Raw genomic sequence first — 18,967 nt, 5'->3', positions numbered from 1 at the left:
CTAACTGCAACTATTGCGCATGTCTTCAGAAAAGTATTTTTATTTGACACAATATTTCCGACTGTGATAGATAAACAAACATAAACAAAATACTAAATACTAAATTTTATAAAAAATAAACAGCATTTAAATGTGGCTTAAATTTGTTTTAGGATTACTTCTAGCCTATCTTTACTTCTTTGTGTTCAATGACAAACAAGGTAGGCAAAATAATAGAAATAAATAAAAACATTAAACTTACCATTGAAAATCCGCTGTTTCAGATGGACCTGCAAGAAAAGAAAAAACCTGTAGTACTTGTCAAGGTAGTGGGGGTGGGGGTAATCGTATTGATAGCAAATGGTTGATACCTCCAAATGTAGAGGTGCCACAACCGCCTTCTATGTCAACATTACATGTCTATTCGGATGCGGCAGTGTGTTCGGATAAAAGTGTTTGCAGTAATATTGGCAAAATGTTACTGCAGCAAGGTGGCAATGCCATTGATGCTGTTATTGGCTCGCTACTCTGTAATGGCCTGGTGACCATGCAAAGTATGGGTATAGGTGGTGGAGTTATAATGACATATTACGAAAGAAAAACACAAAAGTCCTATAGCATTATGGGCAGAGAGCGAGCTCCATATAAACTGAAAGAAGAATTATTAAAAGAATTTGAAAGTTCTGAAACGTTAGCACAATCTCCATTAGCTATTGCGGTGCCGGGTGAAGTTGCAGGTTATTATGAAGCTCACAAGAGATTTGGTTCATTGCCTTGGCACTACATTATACAGCCCACAGCGGAATTGTGTGAAGAAGGTTATACTCTGACACGACATCAACGTGATGCCTTGTTCCTTAATGAGCAAAGGGTTCGTAAAGATTCTCTATTGCGTTCAATGTTTGTAAATCCAGCTAATCAACAATTCTATCGTGAAGGGAGTCATATTCAAATACCTCAAGTTTTGTGTTCCACATATAAGGTGTTAATGGATGAGGGTCCTTCAACATTTTATAATGGCACCTTAGCCTCAATGATTGTAGAAGATTTGAATGATATGGGTTCTCCCATTACCGTGGAGGATCTCAGCGATTACAAAGTGGATATTCGTGAATCAATAAAAATTGAAATGGATGCATTTTATCTACATGTGCCTTCACCACCTGCCAGTGGTCATATTGTGGCCTTCGTAATGCAAATCCTTCAACATTTTAAAGATTCGTTTGTACACTTGCCGGATTTTCGTGCCTTGGATGTTCACCGCATTGTGGAAGCATTAAAATATGGTTTCGTCAAACGTTGGGAATATGATAGTGAAATGAGCGAAGAGGTAAGGAAGTAATATAAGAAGTATTGAATACACACGTCATAATTTATATTCGTTTTATTCCAGGATATAAGTAAACTGTTGTCATTGGAATATGCCAAAAATATCTCACAAAGCATTTACGATCAAAAGACTTTTGATGATCCTTTCCATTATGGAGCAAGTAAGGATTTGGTAAACACACCTGATTATGGCACTGCTCAAATAGCCGTATTAGGACCAAATGGTGATGCTGTCTCAGCTACAAGTTCAATTAATTATTAGTAAGTATCGGTTTTATACATTTGAGACTAAATTGCAACTTTAAAAATGTTGAATTAAAATGTGCAAAAATGCAAACAACTTATAATGGTCATTTTCTGAAAGTACATATCAAGACTATAAAAAACCATAGTTGGCTTCTGCGTTGTTTGGTCGAGTTTGGATTTTATAGCCCCGCCTCAGCCGGACTAAAACGTCCCTTTTTTATACCCTCAGCATTTATGCTAACGAGGGTATATACACTTTCATACGGGCAAACTGTGTCTCATCGAAATAATGGTTTTAGACCCCAAGTATGTTTGGAAAAAATGTGTTTCAGTGTTTGGTTTTCGTAATATTTTGCCCAAACTTAGTATAAGTTCGAAGATGGGTTATATCGGTCCACTCCTTCCGGTACCTCCCCCACAAAAGTTCGAAAATGTTCGGAAAATTTGTGCGCACGATAACTCATGAAGGGAGTAACCGATTTGGCCCACACTATGTACATCGTGAAAGTTCTACCAGACTTAGATGAAGTTTAAATATGGACTCAATCGGTCCACTCCTTCGGATACCTCCCAAACACAAAATTTCGGAAAAGTTCAGTTTAGGACCTGATCTCCAATCGCTTTGATTTTTGTTGCAGCAACTTGTATCGCTGTCCCCCATACGACGGTACAAGTTTCATAAGGGGCAAGTCCATACTTCCTGATACAATAGCCTGAAAGGTGCAAAAATTCCTATGACACCGTGTGTAATGGTTGGAGCCCAAGATAAATCTCGAACGGATTTCCAATTCGGTCCAAAATTTGACCTTCGTAATATTTTGTCCAAACATAGTATAAGTTCGAAGATAAACCATTTCGGTCCACTCCTTCAAGTACCTCCCTCACAAAAATTCAAAAATTTTCCCTTACGATAATTCTTGAAGGGAGTGACTTATGTAATCCATACTCTGCACATCCTAATATATTTACCAGATATAGATCAGGTTCGAATATGGACTATATTTGTGCACTCCTTTTGGGTAAGAACTGCTCTCGAATCACTTTGATTTTTGTTGAAGCGATTTCCACTCGCTACCTCCATTACGAAGGTAAAAGTTTTTTCAGGAGCAGATCCATATTTCTTGGGAAAACATCCCGAAAGGTGTTAAAAGCCCTAAGTCAACATATGTGGCTCTCGAACTGTTCTACCGATTTGGTGCAGCATTTGATCTTCGTCATATTTTATCCAAACTAAGTTTCATGGGGCAATGCCGGTCCCCAACTTCCGGTACTTCTCCCCAACATTTGAAAAATGTCACTAAAATGTTAGGGCGATATCACTTAAATGATGCAACCAATTTGGTCCAAACTTTGGATCTCCTAATATTTTGTCAAAATTTAGTTTAACTTTTATAATGGCCCATATCGGTCCTCCCTAAGGGTACCTCCGTCACAAAAGTTCAACATTTGTGTTAATTCCTCCACATTTTTGTCGGCAAGTTCAAATGTTGAAAAAGGGCCACAAAATTCTGAAGAGACGCTTAATACATTCTATCTGTCCGTAGATGAAAGTTTCAATTCACATTGGCTGAGGGTATACCTCTGTCGGCAAAGCCGACTGACACTTTTTTACTTGTTTCATTGTTCAAAGCCTCGAAACTAAAAGAGTAGTAAGAATTTTGCTTTGTGGTCTTCAGCAATATTATAGCCCTAAAGTAGTAGACCTTAAGTGTCGAACAGATGAACTAGGAACCCCATAAAATATATGATTGTCTACACAATGTTAACATTGCCTCTTAATTTTCATATTTGGGATTTCAATACATTGTTGATATGCATATTTATCAAATTTTCTTTGAAAAATATGCTAGAAACAGTTTGATAGAGGCATTTTACTTACTTAGCTGGTCATTACAGAACATTTGTTCCATAAGCCGAACTAAGAAAAGATCTCTAACTCTCTCTTTTTAGTGCCTCGCATTCTGAAATACCGCGCCTTCTCATCCCTTCATTCACTTGTTTGCGCCATCTATTCTTTGACTGCCAATTCTGCGTGCACCACCATGCGGCCCGAAGTATCCAAGGACCCAGGCTTCTGAACCATACATAAGCACGGGTAGTAACAGTGTTTTGTAAAGCGTTGTTTTTGTTCGACGAGATGTGGTTTTATTCCTACACTGCTTACTCAGCCCGAAGTAGCGTCTGTTGGCTAACACTATTCTTCTTCGTATTTCACAACTTATGTTGTTGGTTGTGTTTACGATGGTGCCGAGGTAGACGAAGTCCCTTACTACCACAAAATTATAGGAACCAACGTCAACAGTTGGCCCGATCTCTATGGACGCATTGCGCGACGACACCATTAACTTTGTCTTCTCGCTGTTTACCACCAGACCCACTTTAGCAGATTCCCTTTTGACTTTTTCAAAGGTATCAGTTACTTCCTTTACCGATCGACCTATGATGTCAATGTCATCGGCCCGAATTTATACGGCTTTTTAGCGGGTTCATGATGATATGGCCTAGCCAACGCAATCGTTGCATCTCGATACGTTTATCTATACTAATGTCGTTGAATAGCAGATACAGCTCGTGGTTCACACGACGTCAATATTCACCGTCAACGCAGATTGGTCTATAGATCTTTCGAAGAATTTTTCTCTCAAACACACCAAGCACTGCCTTGTCTGCTTGCGCAAGTACCCAGGCTTCTGAACCATACATCAGCACGGGTAGTAACAGTGTTTTGTAAAGCGTTGTTTTTGTTAGACGAGATGTGGCTTTATTCCTAAACTGCTTACTCAGCCCGAAGTAGCATCTGTTGGCTAACACTATTCTTCTTCGTATTTCACAACTTATGTTGTTGGTTGTGTTTACGATGGTGCCGAGGTAGACGAAGTCCCTTACTACCTCAAAATTATAGGAACCAACGTTAACAGTTGGACGCATTGCGCGACGACACCATTAACTTTGTCTTCTCGCCGTTTTTCGCCAGACCCACTTTAGCAGATTCCCTTTCTACTTTTCCAAAGGTATCAGTTACTTCCATTACCGATCGGCCTATGATGTCAATGTCATCGGCAAGCAAGTAACATATGGCCGTTTGTATATATTGTGCCACTTCTTTTCACCTTCACATCTCGTATAACCTTTTCCAGCAGAATGTTGAAAAGATCACACAAGAGGCCATCACCTTGTCTGAAACCTCTTTTGGTACCAAACTCTTCGAAGAGATCCTTTCCTATTTTAACTAACGATCGAGTATCAGTTTATGTCATTCTACAAAGCCGGATGAGCTTTGCAGGGATACAAAATTCAGACATCGCTTGGAATACCTTTGAACGTAGGGGGCTGTCGAAAGCTGATTTGTAATCAACAAAAAGGTGGTAAGTGTCGATCTGCATCTCTTGGGTCTTCTCCAGGATTTGCCGCAGGGTAAATATCTGGTCAATGGTAGATTTGCCAGGTCTAAAGCCGCATTGGTATGGCCCAATTATTTTATTGACCATAGGCTTTAGTCGTTCGCACATTATCCCTGACTCTATCTTGTAGACAACAGGAAGAAGACATATGCCCCTATAGTTAGAGCATACAGTCTTATCTCCTTTCTTGTTGACCGGGCACAGGATGCTCAAGTTCCAATCGTAGGGTACTCGTTCTTCCTGCCAGGTACTCGTTCTTCCTGCCTAGCTGATGAATACACCTTATCAGCGTGTCACCTCAGGTTTTGAACAGCTCGGCTGTTAAGCCATCGGCTGCTGCTGCCTTATTATTCTTCAGCCGACTTATTGCTGTCTTTACCTCATCTTGGCTGGGCGGTATACATTCAATACCATCTTCTGTGATTGGATCTGTGGTATCTTCGCTACTATCGGATACCAACAGTTTGGAGATATGTTCTTTCCATATCCTGAGCACACTATCTGTATCAGTTACCAAATTAACCTACTGGTCTCTACAGGAGGATGTGTCTGTATCAAAGCAATCAGTTTGATGTCTCACTCTTAGGAAAAACTTTCGGACTTCATTCTGGCTCCTATACATCTCGATTTTTCCACACTCCCGTCTTTCATTTCACTCTTTTTTCTGCGGAAAAGACGTTTCTCATCTCTCCTTTTCTCCCGATACCTCTCCGTAGCCGTATATGCCGCATTTTTCTCTTCGGTAGCAGCACGACACTCCTGGTCATACCATGGATTCCTTGGTGGAGGTCTCTGGTATCCAAGTATGGATTTTGAGGCTGTTTGCATGGAGTGGGCTTTTGCCATTGTGCTGATATGTTATTGGGACGAGGAGTGCTTTCATTAAGCAATTGGGCTAATTGAGTGTAATAAGCTGTGGCTATCTGTTGTGTTTGCAGCTTACCGATGTCCAACTTCCGCGTTGTATTTGTTCGTGCTTTATTGGCAACGGGTACGTACCTTTGCTGCAACAAGGTAGTGGTCCAAATCTATGTTTGCTCCTCGGAACGATCGTACATCCAACACGCTTGATGCAGGTCTTCCATCTATCACAACGTGATCAATTTGATTACTTGTTCTTTGATCTGGAGACAGCCAGGTGCCGTTATGAATATCGAGATGCTTAAATCTGGTACTGCTAACTACCATGTTTTTATACCCTACACCACTATGTGGGGAGTGTATTATAAGTTGGTTCTGGCCAAAAAGTTTGTAACGCATCGAAATAATGGTCGTAAACGCATACTTATATATACCGAAATGAATGTCTCGACGAGCTGAGTCGATCTGGCCATCTAAACATTGTAATCACGCTACAGGTCGCAATTTTGATCGGATCGTCACTAAATTTTGGGTGTTGGTGAGGGTCGAAGAAGCCTATTGATTTTGGTGATGGTCGGATAATATTCAGGGGTCGGAATGGGCAAAAAACTTATTTGGAGAAAAAGTCAACGTTTTATTTCAAAGCGAATATCTCCGCATCTATCAGAAGTATATCAAAAGCAAAACCTGCAAATGAAAGTAGGAAATATCACCTTTACAACGATGTATAGTAGGTTGTCAAACAAGGGAGATGCCACAATAGTCGGTAATGCATCCAATTCTTCCATTTTTTGCAATCATGCTACAGGTCTTAATTTTTATCGGATGGTCACGAAATTTTGGTTGCTTATGGGGGTCCTAGAGACAAAGAGGCATATTATGTTTGGTGATAGTCGGATTATATTCCCTAAAAGAAATGTTTACCAGTGAAAAGCTTATGAACAGGGGTAGTGGTGTAGGGTATCACATGGTCGGCCCCGTCCCGACTATAGCCTTTGCTCACTTGGTTGAAGCTGCAAAGTCTATCAGCCTCATACCATTGTCAGATGTTTCACTGCGGAGACTGAATTTCCAGACTATTGGGCCAAAGATATTCTCCTTTCCAATTTTTTCATTAAAATCGCCTAGAATAATTTTAATGTCATGGGCAGGGAAACGGTCATAAGTTTATTCTAAGCGCTCGTAAAATATATCTTTGGTCTGTTCGTCCTTGTCTTCAGTGGGAGCATGAGCGCAAATAAAGCTGATGTTAAAGAATTTTGCTTTTAATCGAATTGCAGCGAGTCTTTCATTCACTGGGGTGAAGCTTGAGACCAGATGCGTAAACTGCGAACATTCCAGGTGCAGATTCGCAAATCATGGTTCTTAAAACGTTTGCGGGGTTCGCCAACTTTAGAGGGGTTTGTTTTTCTTTTCTTTCGTTTTTTCATAGTAGGCTGCTTTTTCTAGGAAAGGGTTACTAACCCGACGCCCAAAACCCAAGTTTTTAACGTTCTTATGGGTGAACGCGCGGCACATGTTAGCTCACTACCTTTAATGAGTGTTAAAGGCAGCTCCCAAGGAGACATCACGGGGAGGTCAGTGTCAACTTTAGATGAAAGAGGGACCAAGATAAATCCTGGGCTTTGCCATGTTAAAGCCGGTCAAGACCGTTCCTTGGTATCTTCCATCCATTACTTCACCCGATAGAGGCATTTTACTAGAATGGAATGTTGTGAAGACTTGTGAATAAGATAAGTTAACGAACAACTGTTTTGGAGATATGGTGCGAAATATACAAAATAATGGAGTTTTCAGATATATCATGCATTTTGAGGCAATAAATGCAGTTTTTCTCTATTGATTTTCTCTCTCTAAATATTTTCATGATCTTATCTAAAAGTTTTCTTTAGAGGTTTACACAAGATTCGAATTGCTTTCGGAGATATTGCCTCGATTTGTTGTAAAAACTCAATATTTAGCCATGTTTAGATGAAGCAATAAAATCCGATCCAACAATACAAAACCCAAATATGGTTTTTGTTGACTGGGTCTGTACTTTCCGCAGTAGAAGTTGTTTGCACACAATTACCTTAAAAATGTTGCACAGTGTTTATTTAGTTTTTTTTTCACAAAAATTCTCAATCAATTAATTCATATTTCTTTCTTTCAGTTTCGGTTGCGGTCGTATGGGCTCTCGAACGGGCATACTTTTTAATAATGCCATGTCAGATTTCACCGTTGAAGGTTTACGGAATTATTTCAACTTACCAAATGTGCCAAATCGTAATAGAATTAAAGCACACATTCAACCCATGTCTTCGATGGCACCCCTGATTGTAACACATAAAGAGAGCGGTGAAGTGCGACTGGTAACAGGGGCGGCTGGTGGATCTCGTATTATATCGTCTTTAGTACAAATACTTATACGTACACTTTGGATGGATAAAAATATAAAGCAGGCTATTGATTTTGCACGATTTCATCATCAACTGGTGCCGAACACATTGGAATATGAATTTGGTATTTTACAAGAAATTGTTGAAGAGTTGGAAAGACGTGGTCATGCAACGGAGAGGGTGCGTCACAAAAACACCGCCGTATGCGGTGTCGAGAAAGTAAGGGGTGCCGTTTTGGCTAATGTCGACTATCGTAAAGAAGGTGGTGTGGATGGTTTTTAAAAGAGGTAATTAAATGGAAATTTCAATTCCATTTAGAAAATGAGCTTAAGAAAATAAATAAATTACCCAACTAAAGAAGAAGTTATTATTTTCTACAATGTTAATTACACCATCAACTTTAATGATTTTATATTGAAAATGTTTCAATTACTTAACGTACTTTAGAAATTCAAACTTCAGTTTAATTCGAGTGGGCAACGGCATAAAACACAATTTTCTTAATGTTGCAACAAAACAATTCTTCTCAACCTCCCAAACCGGGAATCTTTACCCGTTTGATTATTTATTACCTCAAACAGCTGAGAGATTTTTTAAGAAGTACCACATTAAATGGTTTAAAATATTTGGTATTTAAATATTTAACATTTTTTGAAAAGTGCGTAAATTATTTAGTTTATTAATTCATCGAGCATTAATAGTTTATCATAGGTTTTCTTTAACTATTGAATGGTTTTGAAATCGCAAAATATTCCATTATGGAGGACTTTAAAATATTAAATTCACATTAAAAGTTCATGCTAAGGAGGTCCTTCCTGAAGTTGAACTTTAAGTTAATACGAACGCTATAAATATGTTCGAAAAATCCAATCAATAACAAAAGAAGGCTTATAATAATTCGTTTATACGTTTGAAATTTATTGTATATTGCGAACAAAAAATGGATTGTCGGTCTTATTTTTCCAACAGATTCTTTTTCTTCGTTTGTTTTGTGGCGGCCGCTTATACTTCTTTAAATTTTGCCCTTAACATTATTGATAAGTGGAGAACTTCCCCGGTAATTATAATCATGAATCCCGAATCAACTTTGATCACCAATGAACCATTTCCATCGGTATCAATTTGTAATATGAACCAGGCCAGCAAGCGAAGAGTGAAAAATATGAATGTGTAAGTATATTGGAATTATTATAACACTTAAGTTTGATTTCTTATAAAAATTATATTAAAAACAGGTTCATAATGTTTTTAAAATACATAGAATTGAATATTTGAGTTCATTCGTTGTAATATTTTATTTTTAGAAATTCTTCGGACTATGCTATGCTCACAAGGATTTGCTTTCAAGAACTTAATTATACATCCTACGCCAAGGCTCCTTTCCACAAAGCCAACGATTCTCTAGTGAATTTTATTGTGAGGGTAAGTATGTAATATGTACATTAGGGATATAACCAAAAAAAAAAAAAAAAAATACCACACCAGTACCATATGCGGAATATTGTCCTGATAACGAAAACGCGTGTTTTAGTTCGCTTCGGTGAAAAAAGTTTCCGCACCGACTACGTTTACTAAAGTCCTTTTCATATTTTTTCTATTAAAAAAATTGAATTCGCTTTGTTTGAATAAATATTTATAGAAAACAAATACTATTCTCAAAGGCAAAGTCATTAAAAACAGTCTGTAACTTTCGCGAAATCGTTGCGAATAACCACATATTCTCTTGGCCAATAGGTACAATAAATACAAATATAAAATTTGCGAGTTTATAAAGAATAAGTAAAGAAGTATCAGCCTGTGGGGATTTAAACACTTTTTCTAAAAAAAAAAAACTTATGTATTTAGGGGGGTTTTCAAAATTTTGGGGCGTAGGAACCGACAAAAATTTGGATTGGATCAAAGCTAAAAAATTTGCGATCGATAGTCTTTTGTACCATACTTGCGTACGAAAAACATAATATCGTTGTAAACAGGGCCACTAGGAAAACTTTCGGTAAAAATTTCCAAAGGATCCTCGAACAGACCCTTAATCACACAAAAATGTTGAACAGTTGTGTGTGTGGTACCCCACGGATTGGAGCAATAGGGCCCACATTTGAACATAAGCTACGTTTGGACAAAATATTTAGAGATTCAAAGTTTGGACCAAATCGGTTGCTACCTTTACGAAATACCGCGCGTAGCATTTTAGCAAATATTTTCGAACTTTTGTGGGAGAGGTACCGGAAGTAGTGGACCTATAAGCACCACCTTCGAATTTCATCTAATATTCGAAGAAATATTACGATATCCAAATTGTGGACGAACGTAGTATTCTGTTCGAGCTCTCTAGCCACTACATATCGCTCATTAACTCAAAGAATCAAGTTTCGAGAAAAACGCGTTTTAAGTTGGCGATTGAAATTTGACTTCCCAACTTAAAAATATTATTACCCAGAAATAAAATATCTGCTTGGACCACATTTTGTAAACAGCTAGCCAGATATCAGTGCTAAATTTCTGTTCAAAATCAAGCATGATTTGAAGTGTTTTAGTACTTGATATACTCCAAACACATGTTTCTTAAAATATGCCAAACTCGTAGTAAATGAGATTTAACTCGTTGAGTTTTAGAGATATCAACATGAAAATTTTACACGAGATAAAATATAATTCGTAGAAAAAATAGAAATTGCTAACTCAGAAAAGTAAATGAGCGATATGGTGTCATAGGTATTTTTTACACCTTTCGGGCTGTTTTCTCAAGAAGTATGGACTTGCCCCTGAAAAAACTTTTACCGGCAACGAATTCAAGTTGCTTCAACAGAAATCAAAGTGATTCGAGAAGAGGTCTTAAAGTGAACTTATCCGACATTTTGTGTAGGAGGTACCCGAAGGAATGGACAAATATAGTCCATATTTGAACCTGATCTATATCTGGTAGATATATTAGGATGTGTAAAGTATGGACCAAATCGGTCACTCCCTTCAAGAGTTATCCTGCGCACAAAGTGTCCGAACATTTTTGAACTTTTGTGGGGGAGGTACCTGAAGGAGTGGTCCGATATGGCTTATCTTCGAACTTAAACTTAGTTTGGACAAAATATTACGAATAACTTATTTTGTACTTAATTTTCTAAAAAAAATTAAATCAATTATAAATAATATTATGAAATGAAAAATAAAATAAATAAAAATGATTTAAATTCTAAAAACGGACATAACTCTCCCATTGACACTTATGTCCGCTAGGGGGGTCGGACATAGTTTCCAAAAAATTTGGGAGTTACGTCCGCAATTCAAATCCAAAATCGTTTTGGGAGATATGTCCGTTGGGAGTTATGTTACGGCAACCTCGAAAACCACTGAACAGATCTTCCTGAAGATTTGAGGGTATATTACAACATCACCAGAAAGTAAAATAGGCTATATTCAATTTTGAAATTCCCCGCCGATCCAGAGATATAGCCTCAGGATCGGAGGTACCTCCAAAAAATTTAGATTTTGTATGCAGATATCTGATGAACGCTTACAGATACAGTCACCAAATTTGGAATGTTTGACGGAACTGGGTCTAGAAATAAATTTGTCAAATTATATAGAAATTGGTTCCGATTTGGATATAGCTCCCATATATATTTTCGGCCGATTTTATATATTTGATGCACCAAACACGCTATGTATGCCCAATTTCAATGAAATTGAAATATGTGACGGAATTTTGTCTAGGAATAAGTTTGCCAAATTATATAGAAATAGGTTCAGATTTGGAAATATGTAGCTCCCATATATATTTTCAGCCGATTTTATATATTTGATGCACCAAATACGCTATTTATGTCAAATTCCAATGAAATTTTAAATATGTGACGGAAATTTGTCTAGAAATAAGTTTGCCAAATTATATTGAAAGGGTGACTTAGGGGATGGAAGATACCAAGCAACGGTCCTGACCGGTTTTAACATGGCAAAGCCCAGGATTTATCTTGGTCCCTCTTTCATCTCAAGTAGACACTGACCTCCCCGTGGTGTCACCTGGGGAACTGCCTTTAACACCCGTTAAGGTAGTGAGCTAACATGTGCCGCGCGTTCTCTCATAAGAACGTTAAAAACTTGGGTTTGGTCGTCGGTTTAGTAACCCTCCCCTAGAAAAAACAGCCTACTATGAAAAAACGAAAGAAAAGAAAAACAAACCCCTCTAAAGTTGACGAACCCCGCAAACGTTTTAAGGACCATGATCTGCGAATCTGCACCTGGAATGTTCGCACTCTTTATAGAGAAGGTGCAGGCTTCGCATTGGCAGACGTACTTGAAAAGTACAAGGCCGATATTACTGCCATACAGGAAATACGATGGATTGGGAAAGGCGTCACAACAACACCTAAAGGTGACGCACTGTATTATAGCTGCCATGACGTAAAGCATGAGTTTGGTTGCGGATTTGTAGTTAGTCGGAGACTAAAACATCTGGTATCCAGCTTCATTCCTGTGAATGAATGACTTGCTGCAATTCGAATAAATGCTAAATTCTTCAACATCAGCTTTATTTGCGCTCATGCTCCCACTGAAGAAAAGGACGAACAGACCAAAGATATATTTTACGAGCGCTTAGAAGAAACATATGACAGTTGCCCTGCCCATGACATTAAAATCATTCTAGGCGATTTTAATGCCAAAATTGGAAAGGAGAATATCTTTGGCCCAACAGTCGGGAAATTCAGCCTCCACAGTGAAACATCTGACAATGGTATGAGGCTGATAGACTTTGCAGCTGCAAAAAGCATGGTAGTTAGCAGTACCAGATTTAATCATCTCGATATTCATAAGGGCACCTAGCTGTCTCCAGATCAGAAAACAAGAAATCAAATTGATCATGTTGTGATAGATGGAAGACATTCATCGAGCGTGTTGGATGTACGATCGTTCCGAGACGCAAACATTGATTCGGACCACTACCTTGTTGCAGCAAAGGTACGCACCCGCTTAAACGTAGCAAACAAAGTACGAACAGACACAACTCGCAAGTTAGACATCGATAAGCTGCAATCACAACAGATAGCCACAGCATATTCCACTCAACTAGCCCAATTGCTTAATCAAAGCACTTCTCATCCCGATAATATATCAGCGCAATGGCAAAGCATTGTCCACTCCATGCAAACAGCCGCAAAATCCTTTACAATCCGTAGCAACGCGTAGCGCACGAGAAATATACAGGGAGAAAAGGAGAGAGGAGAAACGTCTTTTCCGCAGGAAAAAGAGGGAGATGGAAAAGCGGGAGTGTGAAAAAATCGAGATGTACAGGAGCCAGAATGAAGTCCGAAAATTCTACCAAAGAGTCAAGCATCAAACTGATGGCTTTGGTACAGGCACATCCTCCTGTAGAGACCAGCAAGGTAATTTGGTAACTGATACAGATAGTGTACTCAGGATATGGAAAGAACATTTTTCAAAACTGTTGGTATCCAATAGCAGCGAAGACGACGAAGATACCACAGTCCCAATCCCAGAAGATGGTATTGAATGTATACCGCCCAGCCAAGATGAGGTAAAGACAGCAATAAATCGGCTGACGAATAATAAGTCAGCAGGAGCCGATGGCTTACCAGCCGAGCTGTTCAAAACCGGAGGCGACACGCTTATAAGGAGTATTCATCAGCTAGTTAGCACCATCTGTCAGGAAGAACGAGTACCCGACGATTCGAACCTGCCCAGCAAAAAAAGTCCTCCCAAAATCATGGGTTTCGTAAGGGATTTTTGGCAGCCGTAACTACTCGCAAACCCCCTTTCTTCCCCATTATTTTTACAAGGGCATGTCGCACTCAGTTTGTAGTTATTTTATGACCACTAGAATAACTAGTTATTCTGTGGCCACTAGAAGTTGAAAAGTAAGTTGAAAAAATTATATTTTTAGAACATTTGGTGTAGAGATTTTTTCAATTTCATCACACTTCTTACTTTTATTTTATTTTATTTCGCTTGCTGTGCGAGTTGAACACACGAACCCTCTGATTTCTAGCCAAAGACACTACATACTATGCCACGCACACGAACATTAAAGGTTGCTTAAGAACTTAAATGTGCAGTGCACATGTGTACCACGAATTGTTATTTTTTAAATAAAAAAAACTCGCATGCCGACAGGGAGCGTTGAACACACAACCCTAGGATTTATAGTCGGACACACACTAACTGTGCCACCGTCCTCATTACTTAGTGAGGAGCAAAGTAAGTAGGTTTGCCTTGTAATTTTTTTAAGAAGTATCCCATTACTTTTCAGATTACTTGTAATGGGAAAAGAAGCTTGTTTACATTACTTTGTAATGGGTTACGTAATGACTACCGGATTCAAATTTTTGCTGGGTGAGTATACTGTGCCCAGTCCACAAGAAAGGAGATAAGACTGTATGCTCTAACTTTAGGGGCATAAGTCTACTCCCGATTGCCTACAAGACCGTGTCAGGGATATTGTGCGAACGACTAAATCCTATGGTCAACAAGATAATTGGACCATACCAATGCGGTTTTAGACCTGGCAAGTCCACCATTGACCAGATATTTACCCTGCGGCAAATCCTGGAGAAGACCCAAGAGATGCAGATCGACACCTACCACCTTTTTGTCGATTATAAAGCAGCCTTCGACAGCCCGCTGCGTTCAAAGGTATTCCAAGCCATGTCTGAATTTGGTATCCCCGCAAAGCTCATCCGGCTTTGTAAAGTGACTTTAACTGACACGAGGTCCTCAGTTAAAATAGGAAAGAACCTCTCCAAAGAGTTTGGTACCAAAAGAGGTTTCAGACAAGGAGACAGCCTTTCGTGTGATCTCTTTAACATCCTGCTGGAAGCTGTGACACACAAGATTGACCTTTATGATATTTTCGTAGGTTTTACCGTTTTTGAGATATAGAAGTTCAAATTGAGACAATGCACTGACTGTATCGCCTCCTTATAAAACAATATCGTACTCAGTGCGCCTTAACTAACTATTGATGAAAACCGCTTACACATGGGAAGATTTCGCGGATTCTGAAACAGCAATGTTCATAGATAAGAAAAATAAAAAAATAGAAAAAATCGCCGAAGGGATTTTTAAATAAATCGCGATCAAAATTCACAATTTTAGGGTTTTGCTTGGAACCCGCAAGTCGTATAGAAACGAGTCTAAAGAAAATGTTGTAGCTGTGAAAATTCTCTACAAGACTGGATGATTCATTTTTTCCTAGGTTGTACCATTTTCAAGATATATAAGTTTAATTTGGGAAATTGCAATAAGGCGATACAGTCAGTGCATTGTCTCAATTTGAACTTCTATATCTCAAAAACGGTAAAACCTACGAAAATATCATAAGAGTCAATCTGGTGAAGAATTTTCACAGCTACAACATTTTCTTTAGGCCCATTTGCATAGGACCCGGCGATTTTTTTTTTTTTTTTTTTTTTGTTTCTTGATATTTCTCATCTATGAGCATTGTAGTTTCAGAATCTGCAAAAACTTCCCAGGTGTAAGCACCTTCCATTTAAATTTGGTTAAGGCACACCGTGTGCACCAAAGAAATGAAATTTGGAATGTTTTACGGAATTTTGTTAAGAAATAAATTTGCCAAATTATATTAAAACTAGATGAACCAGGTGCGCTACGCAATTTAGATAGGTCCTATGGCTGGGGAAGTAACCCATAGGCCCAAACTACAAAATCTAATATTGTCGGATTGAAAATTGTCAAACTAGGCAAGAGTGGTTTACAACGTGCCTACGGGATAAGATCTTATCACATGGGGAAGGTCCCCTTATGGATGCTAATATTACATAGAGTATATTTGACTGGATCTAAATGTGTGAAATATCAACCTTGGTGACAGTAAAACTTATGTCAATCAACCAACTTTTTTAGGACCCAAAGACTTGACCACGCCCACTTTTTAAAATATGTTACATCTACAAAACTACTGAACCGATTTTCCTGAAATTTTCCGGGAATATACAGGGATGGCCTCCGGTGGAAATAGGATGCATATTTTTTGAATTTTCATTTCAATTTAAATTTTCAATTTAAAGTTTTTTTGCAAAAACTACTGAACCGACTTTCCTAAAATTGTCAGGGAATGTACAGGGATGGCCCCCGAAAACAGGCTACATATTTTATTGAATTACAGAGGAGGCGAGGTACCTATAGTACTTTTTTGGGGCCTAAAGACCCTATAAATGTTATATATCCAATACTACTGAACCGACTTCCATCAAATTTGCAGCAAAAGTTCAATGTTTGCCGTTGTTATGTATATTTTATGAATTTCGGAGGAGGTGGGGTAACTCCTTTACGCCTTTATTTTATTTGTAGAAAATAACTCTTTTTGAATTGTTAAACATAAAGTCCATAAAAAGTTGTCATATAAACTCATTACGACGGGTCAGCAACGTGGACCGGGGTCTGTTGGTATAGAATATAAAAAATATAAAATAAAAAAAATATAAATTATAATATATATACATATATATATCGAATAGTTCGCTTTATTTACTTTTCATCCGCTGAAAATATTTGGAAGCGATAGGTCAATGTTTATGCTTTTAACTTCTCGCCACTATTTATTTATAATAAGATAATATAAATGTGTATTTTGAAATTTCTTCTAAAATTTATTTTTTTATATCGTCAAGAATGCTCAACCTTGTTCTGAAATGATAGTTAGCTGTGAATGGGATCAAAAGCCGACCACTTGTACGGATTTATTTCGAGAAGTCTTTCTGGATGAGGGTATCTGTTGTACCTTTAATATTGCCCATCCATTCTTGATTTATAAGGGAGAGTAAGTTCACACAATCCGTAGTAAAACTAATCTACAAGTTAATTGCTAAATATACTTCTAGTTTCATTTTGACACGTGATTTTACGTCTATCGATAGCCAGTGGATACCGATTGATTGGCATCCAGAAAATGGTTATCCAGCAGATTTGCCAGCACGCTATTATCCTCGTAAGTCTGTGGGTCAAGGAGTATCCAGAGGTCTTTCAATTGTATTAAATGGAGATATACAGGATTATTATTGTTCATCGACAAATGGTCCAGGATTTAAGGTAAAGAAAACTATAAGTAAAAAATTTAAAGTGTATATTTTCAAAATTATATTCACTTTACATTTCAGCTACAACTACACAATCCCATTGATGTACCACAAATCAAAGAGACCGGTTTATCGGTAAATTTGGGCTATCAGACAAATTTTCGCATTACCGCCATCAAGGACGAAGCCCAGGCCGCATTGCGTTCAGTAGCGCCCAAAGATCGTCAGTGTTACTTTACAAATGAACAACCCCTATTGTATTATCAATACTATACTCGGCGCAATTGTGAAAGCGAATGCGATGCAAAATTTTTCCTGCACGAATGCAATTGTATACCATATTTTCTGCCAAAAATCTATGCAAATGCCACAACATGTTATATCGAACATTTCGATTGTCAGAAGGAAGCTGAAAAAGTTTACACCGATCCGGAGACAATGAAATGTAAACAGGAATGTTTGTCGGGTTGTCATGATCTTAGTTATACACCGGATGTCTTTGAAACTCCTTTGGCCACAGATGATTTTGAATTAGATAATCGATTTATGCGCAACTATTCAAAAGATTTCATATCGGAAAATTTGGCATTGGTGAATATTTATTTTCCTCAAAGCTACTATCGCAGTAGTATTAAGACACCATATACGGGTATTACGGAGTATTTGTGTAAGTTGAATGAGACTTTAAATTGTAGGGGTATAGGTGTCCCTATACATAAATGTATATAATTTGTTGGTTTTGTTTCTGTTACAGCTCAAACTGGTGGCATTATGAGTTTGATGATTGGATTCAGTGTATTTTCTGGAGTAGAGTTTGCATATTTCTTCATTACTAAACCTTTGATGCATCTTTGGGCACAAATTTTCCGCAAAAATATTATAAAAATTAAGCAACTGGAGGCCAGAAATAGTGTTGTTTAATACTAAAAATTATATTTTTGATGTAATTTATCTATGGTTTGCACATAAGCAACGACTTTTATTATTTCGCACCAATTGTATCACTGCTTTGATTTGTGTATGCTCTCCATAAACGAACAATAATAAATTTTAATTATTTAGAAATCAGAGAAATATAAAAATTTTAAGCTTGGGGTAAACCATGACGCGGCTGGAATTCTTTAAAACCAGCAGCTGATACATTCTTTTTCCGTCAAAATCATATGTAGGGTGAATTATAATAGTGTTCCGAAATTAGGGTTTAACTAATCCCATGTAGACGTTGTTTTATTCCCCGATACGATTTGCACCAAATAAAACGAGGGTTCGTTTTAGATTACGATTCTGCAAGGCTTTATTGACGCTATGCACGCAAGTCTTTGTTTGTCTAGTAAGCACACAGCTTTACTCTATTCAGATTACTCTTTATTAAGCTTACACTGGCGGTTTTAAGTCGTGGTCTGAATTACAACTCACTCACCTAACAGTTACTCTCCGTATTTATACTCACCCGCATATGCATAGACTGTTCTAGCCTCCCCAATGGCAAAGTAAAATGTGTAAATTAGGACTACGCGATAACTTTATGATTGCAGTAAACTCCATGCAGTAGTTGTTGTTGGAAAACTGATACAAATAAACTGAATGTTTAATAAAAATGTACTGTTAAATTAGTTAGTTAAAATGTTCTTTTAATTTTGGAATTTGATTTGTAAAAGACCTAAATTACACTGTGTGTGAGTTGTAGCGCTTGTCTTAAAGAACAAAAATTGTGAACACGTAAAATGCA

At 37.9% G+C, this 18,967-nt stretch overlaps 2 protein-coding genes across 2 annotated transcripts; both read left to right on the top strand.

The window, feature by feature from the left end:
- Window positions 1-45: 45 nt before the first annotated feature.
- On the top strand, window positions 46-9,297 carry LOC141398617 (scoloptoxin SSD14). The gene is made up of 5 exons (XM_073976057.1): window positions 46-200; window positions 264-1,309; window positions 1,373-1,569; window positions 7,969-8,481; window positions 9,164-9,297. The coding sequence occupies exons 1-4, from the start codon at window positions 131-133 to the stop codon at window positions 8,474-8,476; spliced, it is 1,821 nt and encodes a 606-aa protein (XP_073832158.1). The 5' UTR covers window positions 46-130; the 3' UTR covers window positions 8,477-8,481; window positions 9,164-9,297.
- LOC141398388 (pickpocket protein 28-like) lies at window positions 9,264-18,159 on the top strand. Its single transcript, XM_073975674.1, has 6 exons — window positions 9,264-9,364; window positions 9,499-9,616; window positions 16,834-16,982; window positions 17,044-17,251; window positions 17,320-17,905; window positions 17,993-18,159. Exons 1-6 carry the CDS (start codon window positions 9,264-9,266, stop codon window positions 18,157-18,159), a joined length of 1,329 nt encoding a protein of 442 aa, XP_073831775.1.
- Window positions 18,160-18,967: the final 808 nt, after the last annotated feature.

This window comes from Musca autumnalis, unplaced genomic scaffold, assembly GCF_047663935.1.
Source record: "Musca autumnalis isolate F117 unplaced genomic scaffold, ASM4766393v1 scaffold_3, whole genome shotgun sequence".
In the NCBI taxonomy this organism is placed as follows: domain Eukaryota; kingdom Metazoa; phylum Arthropoda; class Insecta; order Diptera; family Muscidae; genus Musca; species Musca autumnalis.
This window is presented reverse-complemented; position numbering and strand designations above follow the sequence as displayed.

Bases quoted from the DNA above. Each gene is read 5' to 3' on its own strand.
- LOC141398617 (XM_073976057.1), top strand. From the start codon at position 131: ATGTGGCTTAAATTTGTTTTAGGATTACTTCTAGCCTATCTTTACTTC. The intron at 1,310-1,372 runs GTAAGGAAGTAA...GTTTTATTCCAG, and splicing joins ATAGTGAAATGAGCGAAGAG to GATATAAGTAAACTGTTGTC. The intron at 1,570-7,968 runs GTAAGTATCGGT...TCTTTCTTTCAG, and splicing joins ACAAGTTCAATTAATTATTA to TTTCGGTTGCGGTCGTATGG.
- LOC141398388 (XM_073975674.1), top strand. From the start codon at position 9,264: ATGAATCCCGAATCAACTTTGATCACCAATGAACCATTTCCATCGGTA. The intron at 9,365-9,498 runs GTAAGTATATTG...TTTTATTTTTAG, and splicing joins AGAGTGAAAAATATGAATGT to AAATTCTTCGGACTATGCTA. The intron at 17,252-17,319 runs GTAAAGAAAACT...TTTACATTTCAG, and splicing joins CAAATGGTCCAGGATTTAAG to CTACAACTACACAATCCCAT.